Source organism: Perca flavescens, chromosome 2 (genome assembly GCF_004354835.1).
Source record: "Perca flavescens isolate YP-PL-M2 chromosome 2, PFLA_1.0, whole genome shotgun sequence".
NCBI lineage: Eukaryota > Metazoa > Chordata > Actinopteri > Perciformes > Percidae > Perca > Perca flavescens.
The window spans coordinates 43,008,193-43,028,335 of record NC_041332.1 but is presented as its reverse complement, the minus strand read 5'-3'; the positions used below and the strand labels follow the sequence as shown (position 1 = coordinate 43,028,335).

At 41.7% G+C, this 20,143-nt stretch overlaps 1 protein-coding gene across 1 annotated transcript in view; it reads right to left on the bottom strand.

Moving 5' to 3' along the window:
- The window catches only part of LOC114563158 (VPS10 domain-containing receptor SorCS3), a 158,597-nt gene that overhangs the window by 67,524 nt on the left and 70,930 nt on the right, over window positions 1-20,143 (bottom strand). The window contains exons 8-11 of the mRNA XM_028589976.1: window positions 8,411-8,557; window positions 4,705-4,807; window positions 2,776-2,852; window positions 1,102-1,193 (exon numbers count right to left, since the gene is read on the bottom strand). Coding sequence (XP_028445777.1) covers window positions 1,102-1,193; window positions 2,776-2,852; window positions 4,705-4,807; window positions 8,411-8,557 — 419 coding nt within the window. The remainder of the gene's footprint in view (window positions 1-1,101; window positions 1,194-2,775; window positions 2,853-4,704; window positions 4,808-8,410; window positions 8,558-20,143) is intronic.

Genomic DNA, 20,143 nt, shown 5'->3' with positions numbered 1-20,143 from the left:
AGTCTCTGAGTCTTGGTGCAATTAACTACTGTAGGTTTTTGGTAAATATCAAGTATCAAGTAAATATCAAGGCTTAGCATTAAAAGGGATATTTAAAAGACACACTGTCTGGTGGTCAAAGCAGAGATATGCAAAACTGTTTTCAGACCACATGCCAAAAAGGAAAAAGGAGCGACGTCACGGGTCCTGGGTAAAGTCTGCACTTGGGTGAAAAAAACAAGACCAGAATAGAACTGTTTCATGTTGAACTACAAAACTGCAGAGGAAGAAGGAGACAGGGAAAAAAAAACAATTGGACAGCTTTCATCATTGGGGGCCCGGGCTCTATTGATTCTGACAGCTTATCAACATCGGTGCTGAAGTGAGAACAACTAGGAGTACCTGACTGTGACATGGGTTGAAACACTGCTGAGGCCTGTGCTTGAGAGAAACAGCAACCACACACACACACACACCTCCCATGTTGCCTTTAAAAACCCCACTGCCTTTTATTCGGCTAAAAAGTACTGACAGCAGAAAGAGCGTTGACATGCACCTATTCACCTATTATGAGATTCAGTCAGGGGAAGTGTTTAACTGAACAACTGATAAGGCAATACTACATAGCTGCTGCTGTACGGTGGCTGTGGAGCTACAAAGACTACCATCACACTTAAATTGGTTGGGAGAAAAAAAAAAAATAAACAGCAGGCTACACTTCAATGGCTCTAAAACTAATTTCAGAATGGTTGCAAAAATGACTGGAGAACAGATCCGGTCTCACTTGGATTAGCCTGCACTGGGGCAAAACGTAGGCAACCGATTTGGCAAGAGGAAGGCAATGTGTTAATGAAAACACTAAAAGGGGGGCTCACACGGCTTGCTGTTAATGATAAGTGACTTGAAAAAAATCTCTCAAATTGCCTATGACTTTTTTTTTTTTTTTTTTGCAAGAGCCACAGTCAAAGTGAATTGCTAAATGAATCAAGTGTCACATATATTATATACCTGCTGATTAATTTGGACCATGAGGGTTGAATTAACCTAAAAATAGCGGTAGGAAATTGGGGAAGCAATTTTAGAAAGTAAGAGTGTCCAAAAATGTTCTCTTAATGGACGTACCACAAGTGTCTGGTTGGCACAGATGGCTGTTTGACAGCAATGAGGGCTCCTCCTTTGTCCAGAAACCACACATTGTGCTCCTCTTCAAAAATCTGAACAGACATATGCAGAAATGAACCGTTATAGTATTGATGGAACAGGCATAATATTACTTTCATAATGTACAAGAAACCCTGAGATTCGCTAAGTGACTGTGTTCAGTGAGTGACAGAAACATGGCTGAGCTGTGAATGTGCGTGATGATCCACTGATTATTTGTACGGGGAACTCCTCCTTTGTTTTTTCCTAAATTATTTAACTTGGCTATTTAAGTAAATAAATAGTTATTGATAAGATGATAGCATCTTAAGAAACAACAGCTAATGCTAAAGCTATTTAGGGTCCTTCATAATTAACTTAAATTAATTAAATGAATCTTGTATATACAGTATGTAGTAACATACCAGATACAGGACTACGGATGTAAATTAGCATTCTTGCTAACTCCATCTTGTATTTTATACTTAAGTTTATTAATGAGCGAATAGTGACTTTCTCAGCAGGCTTTAGCTACTTTCTTTTTTAAATAGTTAGCAACGGCTCTAAAGCAACCTACAAATATCAGAATACCCGGCTAACTAGCTTACAGCCCACTAGCTCACAATAGTAACCTAGCATTACTTCCAAGGCCAGCAGTTAGCATATCCTTAGCTGGCTACATTATTGTATAGGGTAGACTGTGTTGCCTATTACTTTGTGGCATTAGCATTTTACATTTAAGGAAAAAAAATCAGGATTAGCATAATATTGTCACAGAATGTGTCCTGAATGTAACTCAGTGTTTAGGCTAACGTTAGTGTCTCTCTCTTGCTCTTTATTGGACGTGGGGAAGATGTGCAATGTTTGCCAAACCCATTGTTAAACCACACCCTCAGAGGCTTTTCTCTTGTAGAAGTGAAACAAAGAATAAATCTAACCACTGTGTAGCTCGTTCAAGCACATTTGTCTACATCATACTTTACTTTCTTAAACGAGACAGACTGATTCTTTGGTTTTAACCAACTCAGAGAGAGATAATTTTAGCTAATTAGCTAATAAAATCCACTAGCAACGGCTGTCATTTCAGTTGGTAAAAGAAGCCTGCTTCTTATAGAAATCAAGCACCAATTGTTTATAAAAGCACTGTCAATTTTGAGTTGTAAATCGGGTACTGTTATGGTGGCCTTTTTTCAACGCAGACATTTTGACTTGTCAAATGAAAAGGTGTAAGTGATACTAATAACCTTGAGAATGGCTGCATTCTATTCCAGTGTCCCAGTAAGCTGTGACAGCAATATTACAGTGAGTCAGCATGCACAATACCGGGACTCTGAAACTGACGCAGCTGAACGGAATTCAGCCCTCATTAATTGTATTATTTACACCGGTTCTTTCCCAACTGTGGCATGTCAAAATGTCACTAGAAAGGGTCTTTTGTGAACTACCCATGGGCCTCGCTGGAGTGGAAAGCTTGACAGATTGGCGTAGCAACAGTAACTAAGGGTAGTATTGGGCTGGCGCTTAGCAAAGTGTCAATTGGGTTGTATGACAGGACATCATGATACAAAATACATTTGAAAGCCAGTAGCTGTTATGTCAATGTGTCACACTGTTGCACAAGTCTGTCAATTGGCTAGATCTGGGTGCGGGGGTCACCTGTCTCCAACTATTGCCAGCATCAGAAGATATATACATCCCAACGTTGTTGTAAGACAGCTCTGTTCCGATGTTTCCTGCAGTGGAAATGTAAAAAAGAAACAGAACATCAAACAACAAAACTGCGGATCACACAGACAAAGGACCATGTGTTTTAAATACACACTGCCAATCACACCACGTCTGTGGTTAATCCATTCCTCTGGCTTGATTCCCCGGACCAGTTTGCCGTCTTCTCTTCATTGGAATAATACAGAGAAAACTCTAGGTTAATGGATATGGATGCCTGCATCAATCTGGCATCATAGTGGGAGATGTGCAGGAGAGCGGGCGCCTCCTTCGCATCTGCCAGTTTGCAGTCTTACAATACAATGCCTCCGAAGCTTTTTCCTGTGAGTGTGCAGCGAGTTGAACTGACTCCTTCCGTTGATCTGCTCCGCTATCTTGGCCACGGCTCAGTAAATAGGCATGTGTTTGATCTGGATGGTGTTTGTCGTGTTGGTGAGATGATCTCTGCACCAGCTGACGTCTTAAAAGGCGCAGCGGGCAAAGCGAATCACGGTGCCAAAGCAAAGGCTCGGCCAGCAACACACAGACCCACAAAGACACACTGTGCAAACATGGCAGTGGTGCTGCATGTTTGTTCAGCATTCTCACACACCAAAGACAAAACAGACCGACTCAAAGGCAAACACACACTCACTCACGCATCAACACACACACACACACACACACACACACACACACACACACACACAGAGCAAAAGGCAGACTTTTTCTGCTGACACCACCCCTGGTGCTATCACAGCTATTTTGTCTTTCCTCCTCTCTTTTTCTTTGCTTGAACTCTTTCAAAAGCTCTTACACTTGAAGGCACACAGACCCAACAACCCAAACTGTCATTTTTTTTCTCAAACATGTATAATTGGCTTGGTGACGATCAAAACAGGTGGCCTTGCGATCCACACCACATTTGCCTTCTAGAAAGAAGTGGAGCTCCTGCAGCGCACTGTGGCCAGTACCGTGCCCAGCGTAGCTTAAAGAATCACTGAGACAGAAACTTGAGCGAGAGCGGGCATGGAGGGGTCACATCCGTCTAGTCGCTGACTGGGAGGATCACAGCACAACTTTTCAATTTGAAATGCAAATTTGTACATAATTGCTTGTAGTTTTTTTTTTTTCCAAAAGAAGAAAGGCTTTATCGCCAAAATGTAAAGTTTAGGTTAAGCAGAGCATGTCAGCGGAGCCCGAGCGAGAGGATTTTGGATGGAGCGCAGAGCGGATTTTGAACAAAGTTGGAACGTCGCCTTATCTTCCCCCGCTCCATTTCCGCTCCGGTGCCGCTCACACCGTGAGTTTGAATCATGCCCGAGCCCGTCTCTGTGTCACCGCAGCACAGTAACATGCAGATGAACGGCGCCCGCCCTCCCTCTTTATGCTGCCGGTGCCTATTATCCGGCGGACTTTTTTGCCAGCGGAGGGTAACACTTTACTTGAAAGTATCTACATAAGAGTGACATGACACTGTCATGAACACATGACAACAGTCATGACACAAACCTAACCATAACTTGTCATGACAAAAACCGAATGACAATTACTAAAAGAAGCGTTACGTCATCAACGTTTATGACTTGTTTATAATGTTTATGACGCGTTCATGACAGTTTCATGTCACTCTTATGTAGATATCTTGAAGTAAAGTGTAAGCCAGCAGAGCCATTGGCACGAAGGGAGGGTGGGCGCAGAAATACAACACAGGTTTTTTTTTTCTCTTTTTTTTGGAGCCAAGGTGAGCGATATTGAGAGGAGTGGCTTTGCGCGGGGGGAGCGGAAGGAACTAACAGGTCCGTGGGCGGAAATTCTCCCCTCCCCAACTCCGCTCGCATGCTCTGACGATAAGTGGTTTTACCGTGTCTTTCGTCTTACCCGTGGCAACTATGATCCCCGGTGCAGAACTCTTGGTGGAGATTGTTCCTGACAAGTAAGGGTTCTCTGACATTTGCAGCTGGAGATGGAGCGAACAGAAAGGCTGCACAGGAGGAAGGAGAAGAAAAAAAATAATGTTAAATGTTAAGTTCAAGAGAAAATAAGCAACCGTCAAAATGGTACATATTCGTGTGAAAAGTCGTTGGCACATCACTCTATCTAAGTGATGATGCACTGTATTGTGTTGAATCTTATTTACAGTAATTGTGATATAAATTAATCTTAATTCTCGCTGTGAAATTGGCAATCATTAATGACAGGGCCAGAACCAAATTACAGAACAAAAACAAACCCATCACAAAACAAGCCAGATTCATTAGTCTCCCAAAGAGTACTAACCGTGCCGTCATACATTTTTTGCTAATTGTGTTTAAATCTGTCATTAATACAAAGAGAGATGGAATTTGCATTAAAGTGTGAAGCCAAGTCTCCCTGGGATGCACACAACAGAATTACATTTGTTCACGGGGCAGAAAACAAATCGTGTCTGCTTTCATCTTTGCAGCAGACAGCGTGTCACTGGCGTGAGGACATCAAGGCAGTGGGACAGGACAGGGTAATCAAAAGCAATCAACAGCAGTAATTAAAATGTCACATGAGTGCACAATCACAGGGAACCTGTAAGCCACACCACGCGGCCCCGGAGTCACCTCTTAAACAGCATGAAGTCCTCCTAATGTCTCAAACATGATTCTCCCTGACAGTCACCCTGTTGGTATTAGTTGGAGGGAGGCTGTGGAACGAGACATGCTGTGTTTTTGGATCTGCCAGTGTAGCACCTTTATCTGACTTTTTTTTTAAAGCACAATTTGCAATTTCCAATGTGTTTGTCATTTAAAAAACATCTATATTAAACACTAATATTAGGTTTGCCACCATTATGTTGCAGTAAAAGGCAAAACTGACCTGAATTTTATTTTATTTATAATTTTAAGTTTAAAGGTCCCATTTTATGCTCCTTTTCAGGTTCATACTTGTATTTTGGGTTTCTACTAGAACATATTTACGTGCTTTAATATTTAAAAAAAAAAACACATTCTTTTTGTCATACTGTCTGTATGAATGTATCTGTACGGCACTGTGATGGCATTTTCTACCTATATATTGTATAGTTGTGACATCACCATCATACAGTGGTCACGGCTCGTTTAAAGGCAGAGTATCTGAATACGGACTGTGTGCATTTTTCTGTGGGTTGAGCGATTTGATACTTTCACAGTATTCATATAGCACTTCAATCTGCTTTATAATAAAAAAAAAAGCCATGGAATTCTCACTTTTTAAAATATGGGCCTTTAAACAGCTTGCTTTTTATTTGCAGCCATTCAAATTGGAAGGGACTGAAGAGGTAAATTGCATTGCCAATTCGGTACCACTTTCTAATAAAGCACCCTACATAAAGGATTTAAAAGTTTTAACTAAAGGCTTTAATAATGGTTAATACACAATTTGCTAACGCTTTCTAAAGCAGTTACAAGCCATGAATAAAAACATCGTTCTATTTGCCAAAACATGAAATGTCTATTGTTAGTGTATATTCCTTTGTTAATCAATTGATTTTTGTCGAAATGCCCTGCAGCTCTTTCAGATGATAAGTGTATAGAAGGATCTTCCTGATGAACTAAAGAGCTAGCAGTTGGAATCCCAAACTGGCAGAATAGGTCTGGGTTAAAGTTTATATGAAAAACACAATTTCTGTATGTATTTACATACAATAGTTCCCACTACATTCACTTAGTTGTGTTGCCACAACCCCCTGTGCATCATATTGGCTTATTTGTCACTATGTCCCAGAACATTGTCACAGCAGGAGCCCAGTTGCTTTCTTTGCTGCACTATTAATTTCCAGCGGCAATGTAGAAAAAACTGTAAAGGTACTGATGATACGAAGACACCACTTCCTGCATGTTTTTCCAATAAATATGTTTTAATATTAAGGCGGTGTCTGTGCTGTGAAACGATGACAATGCAAGATTAGCTAACAAACGCTTGACTAGTCACGTTTTCAGATCGATCTAAAACATATTAAGACAGTGGCTCCCCGGACTTTTTGTCGGGGAGACAATTGCGTGGATGCGTGGATGGCATCGTTACTTCTGGGAAAAGCGTGATGGAGAGCCGACCAGAAAACAGTCAGTGAAAATAATGAACGTTTCGATCCTCATCCCAACCACTTCACACTCGGCTGCAAACCGATCTAGTGAGTGCTGAAGGTCACAGGCCGATGATGCCATCAGGACCACATCATCTGCAAAGAGCAGCGATGAGATCCCCAGCCCACCAAACCGCAACCCCTCCCCACCCCGACTACGCCTCGATATCCTGTCCATAAATGTTACAAACAGGATTGGTGACAAAGCGCAGCCCTGGCGGAGGCCAACCCTCACCTGAAACGAGTCCGACTTACTGCCGAGAACCCGGACACAGCTCTCACTTTGGTTGTACAGAGATTGGATGGCCCTGAGAAGAGACCCCCTCACCCCATACTCCCGCAGCACCTCCCACAGTACGCCTTTTCCAGATCCTCAAAACGCATGTAGACCGGTTGGGCATACTCCCAGGCTCCCTCCAGGATCCTTACGAGAGTGAAGAGCTGGTCCGTTGTTCCATGACCAGGACGGAATCCGCATTGTTCCTCTTCAACCCGAGGTTCGACTATCGGCCGAACCCTCCTTTCCAGCACCTTGGAGTAGACTTTACCAGGGAGGCTGAGAAGTGTGATACTGTTATTGGCACACTGGCCTCTGTGTCCGGGGTGTTGGTCCCCCTTTTTAAAAATGGGGACCACCACCCCGGTCTGCCACTCCTTTGGCACTGTCCCAGACTTCCACGCAATGTTGAAGAGGCGTGTCAACCAGGACAGCCCCTCCACACCCAGAGCCTTGAGCATTTCTGGACGGATCTCATCAATCCCCGGGGCTTTGCCACTGAGGAGTTGTTTGACTACATCAGTGACTTTCACCTGGGAAATTGACAATGATCCCCCATCATCCTCCAGCTCTGCCTCTAACATAGAGGGCGTATTAGTCGGATTCAGGAGTTCCTCAAAGTGCTCCTTCCACCGCCCTATTACCTCCTCAGTTGAGGTCAACAGTGTCCCATCCTTACTGTACACAGCTTGGATGGTTCCCCGCTTCCCCCTCCTGAGGTGACGAACAGTTTTCCAGAAGCACCTTGGTGCCGACCGAAAGTCCTTCTCCCCGACCGAAAGTCCTTCTCCAACAATAATTCCTTCTTAAACGTGATCTGTATAGCATTATCAATCAATAAAGCCATACGTTATAATTGATAATAATTTCCCCCTCATGGGATAAATAAAGGCATTTCTTCTTCTTCGAACGCCAGAAACACACCGCACGCAGAAGCCCCATGAATAGCCGCGAAGCAGAGCTATTTTCATTTTGGCGCCCCCATGTTATCCAATCTGTCCGGTGTGTTTCTGCTGTCGAGCCTTTAAAAACTTTCATTACAAAGTGATACAGTTCATTCTGAATTATATATTCTGTGTGGCCGGGTTAGCTCAATTGGTAGAGCAGGCGCACATATATATTGGCGGTATATTTCGGGTGGCAGTAGTCCTTTCATATCTAGCTGTCCTGTCCATTAAAGGCCAAAATGCCCCCCAAAAAAAAAGTGCAGTACTCACAAGTATGCAGTGAATTTCGTTTCCATCCAGGTTAGCTGCAGGAGCCTGCAGCAGCCTCCAATCCCGGCCTTTGTTGTAGGTCACGTAGGTCTTGACCTGGTTGTCCTGCCTCTTGTTAGCAATCAACATGCCTTTAATTCCTGCCACCTGGCGAACACAGATACACAGCAGGTTATCTCATCTTTACCCTCCTTAACGTAAACGGGCAGGGTGCATTTGATCCTGTATTTACCTCTCCCGTAACAGTTTAGTCCTCCATTGCAGATGAAAAAGCATACCCAGTGCACTCATTAGAAAGGGTATATTGTGTATTGAGGCAGCAATCTTCACAATACAAGCTCAGTTAAATGCAAATGGTGTGCTTATCCTTTCTCGCTGCGTTTGACAGTATGGCAGAGTCGGCTGCTTTTTCTTATTCTGTGCTAAGTGCTATCTGTAATTATATCCTTACAAGTCTCAGCAATCGAGACAGTACAAAATAATGGGCGTTGAGAAGTGACACCATGTCTATTTTCTCACAGTCAGTCGAATCTCCCCACTCACATACTAGAGCTGTCAATCTTCCTCTATACTACCATTGAAATTTAAAATTTAATTCATTCTTTTTTTTTAATTAATATTTACTACAGCACTCGTATGCGTGTGCATTGCCAATGCCACTATCAGCATGTGGTTATTGTTATACGTTCTGTCCACTGGAGGGCTTTCCAACATTAGCTTTGAAGAGGCCCCTACGTCATGATGCGTTGCAAAATGGCAAATGGCCGCTTTGTTTACATCCATTTTCAGCCATGAGCACACAGCGATAAACGCAAATCAACAGAGAACCCTGTAATGAAACATTATCTAACAAGGGTAGTGAAGTGGCTCTGTTGTATATGCTAACGGTGCTCGGTTAGCACACTGACAGCATGTTAGAAAGCATGCTAACAGCATTGATAACTAGGCCTATGCCAAACCGAGCAGATTCTCCAGATTTTCACGTTACCGAGAATACAGCTATTAGAAGGTAATATATGAAGTCGAAGCTAACTCTGACAGCTGTAGGGCAGCTAACATTTAGGCTACATTAGCTGTCTCCATTGTTAAGGAAAAACTCTGGAGCAGCACAACTCATTTCACATAAGTGAAGAAGATTCGGGAGACCTTGACTGAATAATACAGGACTAATTAATAAAAACTCAATTGAGGAAAGAATTAAGCAGGCAGTACATGTACAAATAAAATGTTTGTTTAATCTGAGAACTAAAGGATTTTTGACAACCTCTGGTCCGTCTGGTTTTATTTTCTATAAAATCTTGTAAAACATCAACCCTATTGTCCACAGTCAATCTATGAACATCTTTTTTTTCTTCAGGACAAACTGAAATATTTGTACTGCAGTGAGGTCACTTGAATGTTAAAAAAGGTTGTAGGACCATAAAGACAAATGAATAAATAAAACGGAACATGAATCTCACAGATATATATGTATTAGGAGTCAAACAGTGAAAAAATAAACATTATAACTTATACAGTGGACAAAATATCTCAATTCTTTCAAAAACAGTCCAACGCTTTTGCCCTCATGACTCAGGGTTAGCTTTTAGCTCCAAAAGACCGTATGTAAAATAAATGTGTTACAGATTCCGGTTCATCATTGCAAAAACTGCATTTGTTTTCAATATTTAAGAATTTAGAAAGATATACCTGTTTTGGATATATTGTGTAAAATTTTGTTATTTTACACTTATTGGTAATACAGAATTGAAATGGTAATAGCCATGTCATTTCCAATCAGTGCCACTGAAAATGTTATTCCAAAAAGCTTTTCCTCTAGTAGTAATTTTCTGTTTTTCATAAAATGCATATGTTTATTGTTGCATTTAACATTCAAAATGTTGACACCATTTATCATTGAAAGAGAGGGGGGGGCGCATGTGAGATCACGGAAGGCTTGTGTCATGTAGACGCGCCAACGGTTTTGTTGTCATTGCTTAGAATTCCTCATGGGGGAGACAGAAACTACGCACTATAGCTTTAACCTGAAAACCAAAACCCATGTTGACAAGAGCAGCGCATCACACTAGCTACACTTCTTCCGCTATTACCCTTCGCAATAAAAGCCCAACTTAAATTCACTTAGAGCATTTTGCTAAGAGGTAACTGTATTAAATAGCTTACACAATGCTAACGAGATTTTTTGCAGATCAAACAAAGCCAGACAATATATATGGTATTACGTTGCTGTGGGCTGTAAATTCACCAGCTCTAAGCAGAAATTATGAGATAAGTTAAGAGTGAAAGAGCACATGCATTATCAACACAATGTACCTAAATAAACTTAACGTCTGTTCAAAGTGGAGCTTTCAATTCTAATATAATGCTGGATAATCCAAACAAGTTCATTTAGCCTGCTATTTAAATTTATAAGTGATTTTTTTTTTCTTATACGACATGCTTAAAAGGAACCCCGACTGGTACGACATGTTGGCTTTATAAGATTAACGTGGGCGTCAGCTATAAAAAGGTGGTACAAAAACACTCCAAATGTCTTGGTTTTTGTTAAAAAAAAACGCAGAAAATCTGTTCACTTGTAGGTCGCCATAGTTATTTACGTCTCAATGCATTCTGGGTAGTGACGTGTATAGGTTGTACCAGCTGCGTCTATTGTTTTTCCAACTTACCGGCTAAGTTTTGACAGTAGCGAGATGAATACTTCTGCCGTTCAGTTTGAACCCAAGCGCACCGTAGATTTAAATCAGTCATCCGTCCAGGGTAGGCCAAGTATAGATTAGACTATGGTACTATCGGTATAAACAATTTCATAATCATCTACCACCGTCGTTTGCTTTATTTTCCCTAAGCAGTCACTCTGTTAAACTCTCAGAAATAGCCCCCACTCTTACACTGAACAAAGTCAATCAACACTGTTCTGCTCATCTACCTCATGTACATTTTCAATCTTACAATTACAATATTGTTATTAATATATTACCATTGCACTGAACTGCCTTGGACTATATTTATATTTAAAATCTTAAATCTCAGACTATACTGATATTTCACTATTCCTTCCCTCTCTTCAATTGTTACTGTATATTTTTTGTAAATTTGTAAATTCTATTGTGCATACTGCATACTTAACAGTATTTTTTTTATATTTCTTACTATCCTGTTTTTATTCTTTATATGTTAAGTGAGTAAGTGTTGTACTTTGAGAACAAAGATTACCAGTGTCAAATTCCTTGTTTGTTTGCGCAAACCTGGACAATAAAGCTGATTCTGATATATATATATATATACACAGTAAAACGCTATAACAAGATGCTTTGATTATATTTACACAGCACATGAAAACTTTAACGCAGTTTGCCTCAATTGAGATGTTTTATGGGCTGCCCTTGTCAGCCTCCATGACCGGCAGAGTCTACCAAATCAGAACCAGGTCACTAATAGGTAGGGTTGGGCATCGAGAACCGATTCCTAATCGGAATCGTTTCAAAAATTACGATTCCATCGGAATCGTTTTTTTATGGGAATCGTTTTGGAATCGTATGGAGGATTTGGTTTCAAATCCGATCATCACATTCCAATTTAACATGCGCAAGTTTGGATTTCTGTAGCGGCCAGGTGCTTGTTGTGTTGCAGCCGTGCAGCACAGTAAGCGGTGCTCTAGTCTGGCTTTATTTTACGTTGAAAAAGCCCCCGTCAAACTGCAACCCACCTTTGAATCAAAATAAAACGTTCCTCTTATTTGTGAAATAAGCACTTGACCCGTTTCAACTCCACCACTCAAAGAATCGGAATCGAGAATCGATGAGAACCGGAATCGAAAGGAAGAATCGGAATTGGAATCAGAATCGTTAAAATCCAAACGATGCCCAACCCTACTAATAGGCAGGTCAAACGTCAACATGTTTACCTGAGTATGCCTACACTGTAGCCTCCTACACTGTATCTACAAATGGTGAAACAAGTTAACTGGACTGTGCGCTTCCAGTGAAGGCTTCAGCTGTTTTATTGGTTAAGACAAACAGCTTAAATCATTCTTTCATAACGTAATAGTATTCAAATTCTACCTTTAGGTCTTACAGATATGCTTCATATTGTCAGTTTACATGGTTGATGCATGGTTGGCTGGGGAGAAGAGTCCGCAGAGTCATTCCATCATGTGCAGTTAGCAAAATAAGAAACGTCTACTCTGAACCAAGTGGAATCTATACAGGGTTTGAATATGAAGACATTGATCCTGCAGAAGTAGATGAGGCATGGAGGGGTTTTAATAACATATAGCTGGATAGTTGACATTTGAAGGCATTTTGTCACGAGCACAAGCTATGCAACAAAATAGGGTATCATATCAAATGTTAATGGTCTAAATACAAATTTTGTTACATGTACTCGAATATCAAATGTATGTTTGAAATACTAGGTGTGCTTGAGTAGAATTCAAAATTAAAGTTACTGTGCATTTGAACGATGCTGGTGTGTACGTCACGTGTTCGTAATGATGCAGCTACTTGAAAAGTGAAAACTGCTGTGTTTGAAAAATGATCTGTGATCTGGATAGTCTCTCTTGTGGAGCCATTACATGTGTTGGATTCACTCTCATGTCCATGACCTGGTTTGAATCGAACACAGAGGAAAGAACATCTGCAATCGTAGCTGTCATGTAGCCAAAGCCCTTTTCAACAGTCACTGGTCTTGCTCTGAAAGTCTTGTGGACTTTGCTCCATGAGATTTTGAACTTGGGTTCACCAACACTCTCCCCATCTTGAAAAACAACCTGTTCAAAAACAGAAATATGGAAAATAGATTCAAGGTGTTAGGAACAGTTTGATGTGCAATACCGCATAGTGCTTGCAATGGCTAGGAGTGATTACAGTTCATGCACCTGTTCCCTGTTCACATTGTTGCATGGAGGCATGGATCATCATGTCATATCCAAAATGTGTTCTCTTTGGGACGTATTTCAGGTACATGGAGTGATACACCTGAAACAAATTTGACTCACAATTAAAATATGTGAGTCACATCCTGCCACATCATAATAAATTAAATATTTCTTAAACACGTCTGTATTTTATCATACCTCCAGTGTTGTGTGGATGCACTTTGTCAGACGATCCAGGTCTTTCAAAAGCCGCTTGTGTTTCCCAACCTTCATGAGGGCGTTGTGGGCTTCAAATGCTGGCTTTAACCAAAGCTGGCTTCTCTGGCTCGTCTCATCAAGGGGCTCACGAGCACATTGGTCATAGAGCCTTTTCCCCGGCCAGTCGTGTCGGTTGGTAACATGATGCATTACTGATATCCACTTCTCTTTCAACACTTCGGCATCACCCTCACGGGTTTGTGCACTCACACCACAAATGATTTACAGTGGATGGAATCCACTGTCCCAGGCCTTCACATTCCCTTCTCTTAGCTTAAGTTGCCAGTTTTTTTGACACTCCTTTTGCCACATGCCAAGGATCGAATTCATGGTGTTTTTCTGGATTACTGACCCTCATTTCTTTGACGATTTGTGGATGTCTATCAGTGGAGATGGTAAAGACCTTCACTCCATTTTCTTCCATGGTTTTGAGAGCTTCTTTAAAACCTTTGATTTCCATGGTATTAGAGCTCGAAACTTGAAGTCCACAACCTTTAGACTCTGTGCGTCTATTAAAGTGTTTGTACAGCATTTGGCTGAGCGCCCTGGAGAGTCACACCTACGGTGGCCGAGACGGTTCAACACCAATACAAAAGCCACACCACAAACACAAAAGCTAAAACACAAACACAAAAGCTACAACACAAACACAAAAGCTACAACACAAACGCAAAAGCCACAACACAAACGCAAAAGCCACAACACAAACACAAAAGCCACAACACAAACGCAAAAGCCACAACACAAACGCAAAAGCTACAACACAAACGCAAAAGCCACAACATAAATACATAAGCTGGAAGCAGATGTGGTTGACAAACGGAGGCAGAGGAGGAAAGTTCTTGTTTGTTTGAGAAGTAAGTGAAACATGGTTCCTTGCTCATTATGATTACTGTCGCAATGTGTTTGTCACAAATAAGCAGCATTGTTCAATATCTTTTTTTATTTTCATATGTACTCTGCTATTTAGGCTACGAAGCTACAGCTATAACGTTATCTAAATGGCGCCCAGCGTCTTTTACCCGCGAGTCCTACATTTAAAGTCTATAGTTTGTCACGTTTAGTGAAGCTGTTTAAATCACACAAATATTATATCCCACTGTTACGTGCTTGTAACTTGTTAACCGTTATCTATCTGGTTAGCGATCAGATCCCAGTGGCAAATTCCCTCCATACTGTTGGTTTGGAAAGTGTGTGTGTGTGGTTATGTTTACTGTAAACAGATGTTTAAAGTCAATGCTAATTGTTTTACCTTTAATATGCTGCCTATTATAGTGTTAGGGGCGTTATATGTCATACATACACACATACATGGGTTGGTCTGAATGAAATAAACCCAGAAATTTAAAAATTACCTTGCTTCCTGCTTACTAATAAAAATAAATAGAATTCAGACTATGGACTCCTGTGTTTACACTGTATTTAAAGCCATGTAAAAGGGTTTGTTCATAGACTGTATATTACCATTTGTACAGTCTATGGTTTTTTTGCATGTCCTTAGTCTTACCCCTACAAATAGGCACACACACACTTTCCTTTGTAGCCTATATGGAGAGTACATACATGAAAATACAAAGATATTAAACAACATTGCTTATTTGTGACACTCACATAGCAACAGTACGGTAATCCTAATTAGCAAGGAACCATATTTCAATTACTTCTCAAACATGCAAGAAATTTCCTCCTGCTCATACGCTGACTTCTGTTGTCACTCACTTTTGTTGTCCCTTATGCATTTGTGCTGTAGGTTTTGCGTTTGTGTTGTAGCTTTTGTGTTTGTGTTGTAGCTTTTGCGTTTGTGTTGTAGCTTTTGCGTTTGTGTTGTAGCTTTTGCGTTTGTGTTGTAGCTTTTGCGTTTGTGTTGTAGCTTTTGGGTTTGTGTTGTGGCTTTTGCGTTTGTGTTGAACCGTACACACCGGCCATCTCCACAGAGAACAACTTCTTCTTGTGATTTCACGGTAGCTAACGCTGTACTCTGCTCTTTTAGCCACATTTTTTTCAATGACAGGAAACATGTTACACAAACGCTCAAATTTAGCAAAATGGATGCCACTGAAGTAAACTGATCCTGTTAAAAGCAGGTTTCCTGTCCCTTTGGTCCCACTCAGAGTAGGCTGAGACGGCCATCTGTAACTACAGCTGTTAGCACATGTGAGCTCTAGTGTCAACTGTGATCTTTCATTTTTTAGCTCTTTCACTCCTTCCTGGACAATCAGGGAGCCACACTTTAAACAACGCTGAAGCAATTGGTTTAAGTGTTCCTCAAAAACTAGAAAAAAGCCTCATTTTTTTATGTGTTAGTTGAAGCTTGTGATTCCTGGGTGCTGTACTGACTGTACTGTGGTAGACTCTGTTCGCCAAGTTCATCATCTGAGAGGAACAGATCCTGGGAGTTGCCAACGTCGTCCTCCTGTACACGTTTGCCCAACTCAATTTCATGTTCACCTGTGTAAGTATGGTCCGTTTTTACTGGGTAGTCCACATCAGCTGGCCACTGTATGGCTGCATCCAACTGGTTTACATCCGTCTGCGTCGCTGCATCGGACATACTTGGAGAACACTGTAGGCCTACAGTTATGGATTCATAGCATTTGGTGGATTGTCTGTTACCTCCATGATCGGCGTAGTGTCCGATGATTCGTCTTCTTTACATCCTTAGGCTCTTTGTGGGGGAAAATTGAAGGCACGGCATTTGGTTTTAGTCTTCGCTTGTAACCAGCTCTGGAGCTTGTGAGCTCTTTTAGCCGACTAAATGCCTCAAATGCATCAGGGTCTTTAGGGAGTGGTACTTGTCCACAAGCAACTAGGGATCGACCAATATGGATTTTTTAGTGCCAATTTCGATACCGATTGTTTTTCATCAGCCTCTGTCGATGACCGATATGGGCTGCCGATTTTCTTGAGCCGGTATTTGGAGCTGATACTGCTTTTGCTTCCTCAATTTACATCATAAAAATGTAAAACCTGCCACACTGGATTTCTTTTCGGAATCTGCTCTGCCATTTCTTTAGAAATAATAAACAAAAACACAGATCAGTGTCACTTCTGCAATCATCTTACATTCATATCACCCAAATTATGTGTGCATTGTGCATCATATGGATGGGTGCACTGCATACGGTTAACTGTACAAGGGTAAAAGGCTTTCATCAACATCTACAACACAGCCTTGATGATGCATTGTTTTCTGCCATATTATAAGACAGATATAATCAGGTCATCACAAAATGTCCTTTGTCAACACATTTAAATCATTTAAGAAAACTATAAACCTGAAAAGTAGCCATTGAAATAAAGTCTTTGATTTGTAATTTAAGACTGCCATTTTATGTATTTCTAACTATGTTTTTTTGTAGGAGAAAGCAATTGTAGCATATTTCGGCCTATGTGTCTTAACAGTCGCGGTTCCTTTAAAGTTGAAAGTTGAAAGTTTTGACTGCTGACTCTGCAGTCATCTTCACAAGCGTCACGTGATGACATTCCACCTGTGTGATCGAATGATGCTGTGCCTCCCCACCGTCCAACGACCACCCAGGGAAGCCCCGCCCCCCCGCCTGACAGTCCCCCCAGACGGCAGTTAGAGTTTCTGTAGAACTGCGTCCCAGGTGTGAGAAAGTTGGTATGCTTCTTCATCCCGGTTTACAGTTCAGGGGGCACGCTTTCGGATCTCCACTGCCTCAGCAACCCAGCAATTTGTTGCCTTCTGTTCGGATGATCTTGGCCTCCTTCCAGTTCATGATGTGATTTTCCCTTTTGCAGTGGTCTGAGATGGCTGATTTCAGATTCTCCTGCTCCGCCTTTTCTTTAATTGCACGGGTGCGCGCTCCAGATGTTTCCTTCTCACACTCTTTTTTTTGTGTTTGTTCTTGCGTGTACTAAAGGGTCTGACTGTTTCCCCGATATATATGTTTTATTGCAATGACAGGCATGAGATCTCATATATCACATGACATTTTTTTCTCCGGGTCAAACTGGGCCTTAGGATGTACAAGAACCTGGCGCATTTTTGGTTTTACGGGTGTGTTTATGTGGTATCTGCTCATCACCCTTTGGATGCGCTCTGTGATCCCTCTGATGTATGGTAGTGTGACTGAAGATGACTGCACAGTCAGCAGTCGAAACTGTCAAGGTATGACAAAAAACGTTAAGCCTGTCGTATAAGAAAAAAATCACTTATAATGCTGGATAGTTTAATGACTAATTTGAATTGTTGTATTGTGTGAATACAATCTGCAACTTAACCAGCAACCTTAAGGTAGGTAACCTTAGGTAAATTAGAAGTACACAGTAAGTAAGTAGTATCAAGATGAGTTGCATATATTTTAAATGCATTGGGGGGGGGGTTAGAACATTAACATATTCAATATTTTTGGTATCTAATCATCATAATAAATCTATAGCTGTTTGGGGCCGCTAGACAGATTTTTTTCTTACCTAATGGTAAAGTCTGTTCTTGGATTTTTTGTGTGGCTGCGACTTGGGTATGTGACGACGTAGTCTCGCACTGCCAGACCTTCCTCCACAGCACTGCGGAGGAGGGTCTGGCTAGTCCACGAAGCATTGCAGGATGGGAGAAAAACATGCTCTGGTTTATTGGCATGTCTTTAAACCAATCACAATCGTCTTTCGCGGCACTAAGCGCCGGACACAATAACGGTGCCTCTGCAAAATAGCCTCCGTAAGGAACTTGTTTTGGTGGAACATGTGTACGTTCAAAAGTAGTTTTAGTCGTGCGACAGAAAACTCTGATTGGACAGATAGTCTAGCTAGCTGTCTGGATTTACCCTGCAGAGATCTGAGGAGCAGTTAACCATAGTCCTCACAAATCCACCGGAGGTTAGATGCCAACACAAAGGAAGCGGAGCAATCCCGGAAGTGGTTCGTTGCGGATATAGACTAGTGACGACGTAACTATGTTATGGCCGGTGAATTGCTCAGGACCCAAGGAAGCGCAGTGTGGAGTTTGAAGTTATTTGGATGAGCGGTTCTGGAAAAAAACTGCAAGCAGCGATTCCACAGGCCGAGCAGTGGGCCTCGTTGTGAACAGGCATGTTTTGAACGGGGCACTGCACTTTTACATAGAAACACCCTCATACAGACACGCACCTCTCTTCCAAAATCCTCCTTGCTAATTGTCTCCCAGGTTGTAGGAATATCCCTCAAACTACACCGAAGTGTAATATGCAATGGATATGGACAGAGTCCCTCCAAATGGTTGCCATAGTAAAGGGCTCCGTTCCCTCCCTGAAGGGAGCCCATCTGTATAAGTGGCACTAATAGGCAGTGCATTTGACATTGTCATAGAAACATGGCGCTCAGGATGGACGCGGCTAACGACAATCCTCCCATCCTGTCAGTCACTGCAATTATTCATTGCCTCTATCACATGTGCACGCACACACACGCACACGCACACGCACACACACACACACACACACACACACACACACACACACACACACACACACACACACACACATACACACACACACACACACACACACACACACACACAGGTGAAGCATGCGCCCCCATCACCACATTTCTCTCTATCCATCACTCACACCTACCACGCTCTACTTTCTTGACAACTAAGTGAAGGACGAAGGCATAGATCTCTATTCTACAGCATAGATTACTCTTAGCTGTGCAGCATTTAAAGGAATACTCCCAACATTTTGAGAAATTATGATTTTCCGCCTTTGTGCATTAATTTTAAATCAGTCCTGCCATTTGCTGAATGCCAAGGGAGTGGGAATGAAAACGAGGATGGAGCAGGGAGCTTGTTCTGCAGCATGTGATCAGAGACAGCCAACTCCCAGTTGCTTTTAATAATCTCTGCTACCATGAGTGACGCATGAGTCATAACTCTGACCATAATGTACACGCGGCGGACACGGGCAAACCCTTCCATTTAATTTTATTTAATTTTTCAATGTTTTTCCACACAGAGAGAGGACATTGCACCTCTGTTCACATCTACCACCAGCTGCTCTAAACACACATCTCAGTTTGCTGCAACTGACACAGCTCCGGACTCTGTCAGGTTAGTCCTATTATTATAAAATAAGGAAGACACTGATGGGTGCAGACAGGGGTAAATGCTAGATCAGATCTGCTAGACGTGTCGACGTAGTAAAGTTTAGGCATGAGGAGTGGGGATTGGTTAGGGTTAGTGTAAGAATGATAGGGTAAGCCAATCAGAGGCAGAATAAGGCAAAAATTAGGCGGGCCACGAGGCATGTTCTGTGACGTTGACACGTCTAGCGGATCCGATCTAGCATCTACCGCACGTAGGGGGCTTTTGTTGCATTTCAGGCAAATCTAAACATACCTCATATACTCATATATGAACAATTAAATGCAACCGTTGCATTTTATTTCATTATCTGATATCACAACATCAATTTACATTTTATTTATAGCATCTGTGAAGCAGTGTTCCTTAAAAAAATTATATTCAATTCAATCAATTCTTTTCTACAATATGTGTAAAGGCCAGGACACACACAGCCAACGGCCAAACGTCGGCAGAAAAGGCTGATCAGTCTCCTCGAGTTGGTCCAAAAAGTGCCTTGGAACACACCGAAGAGACG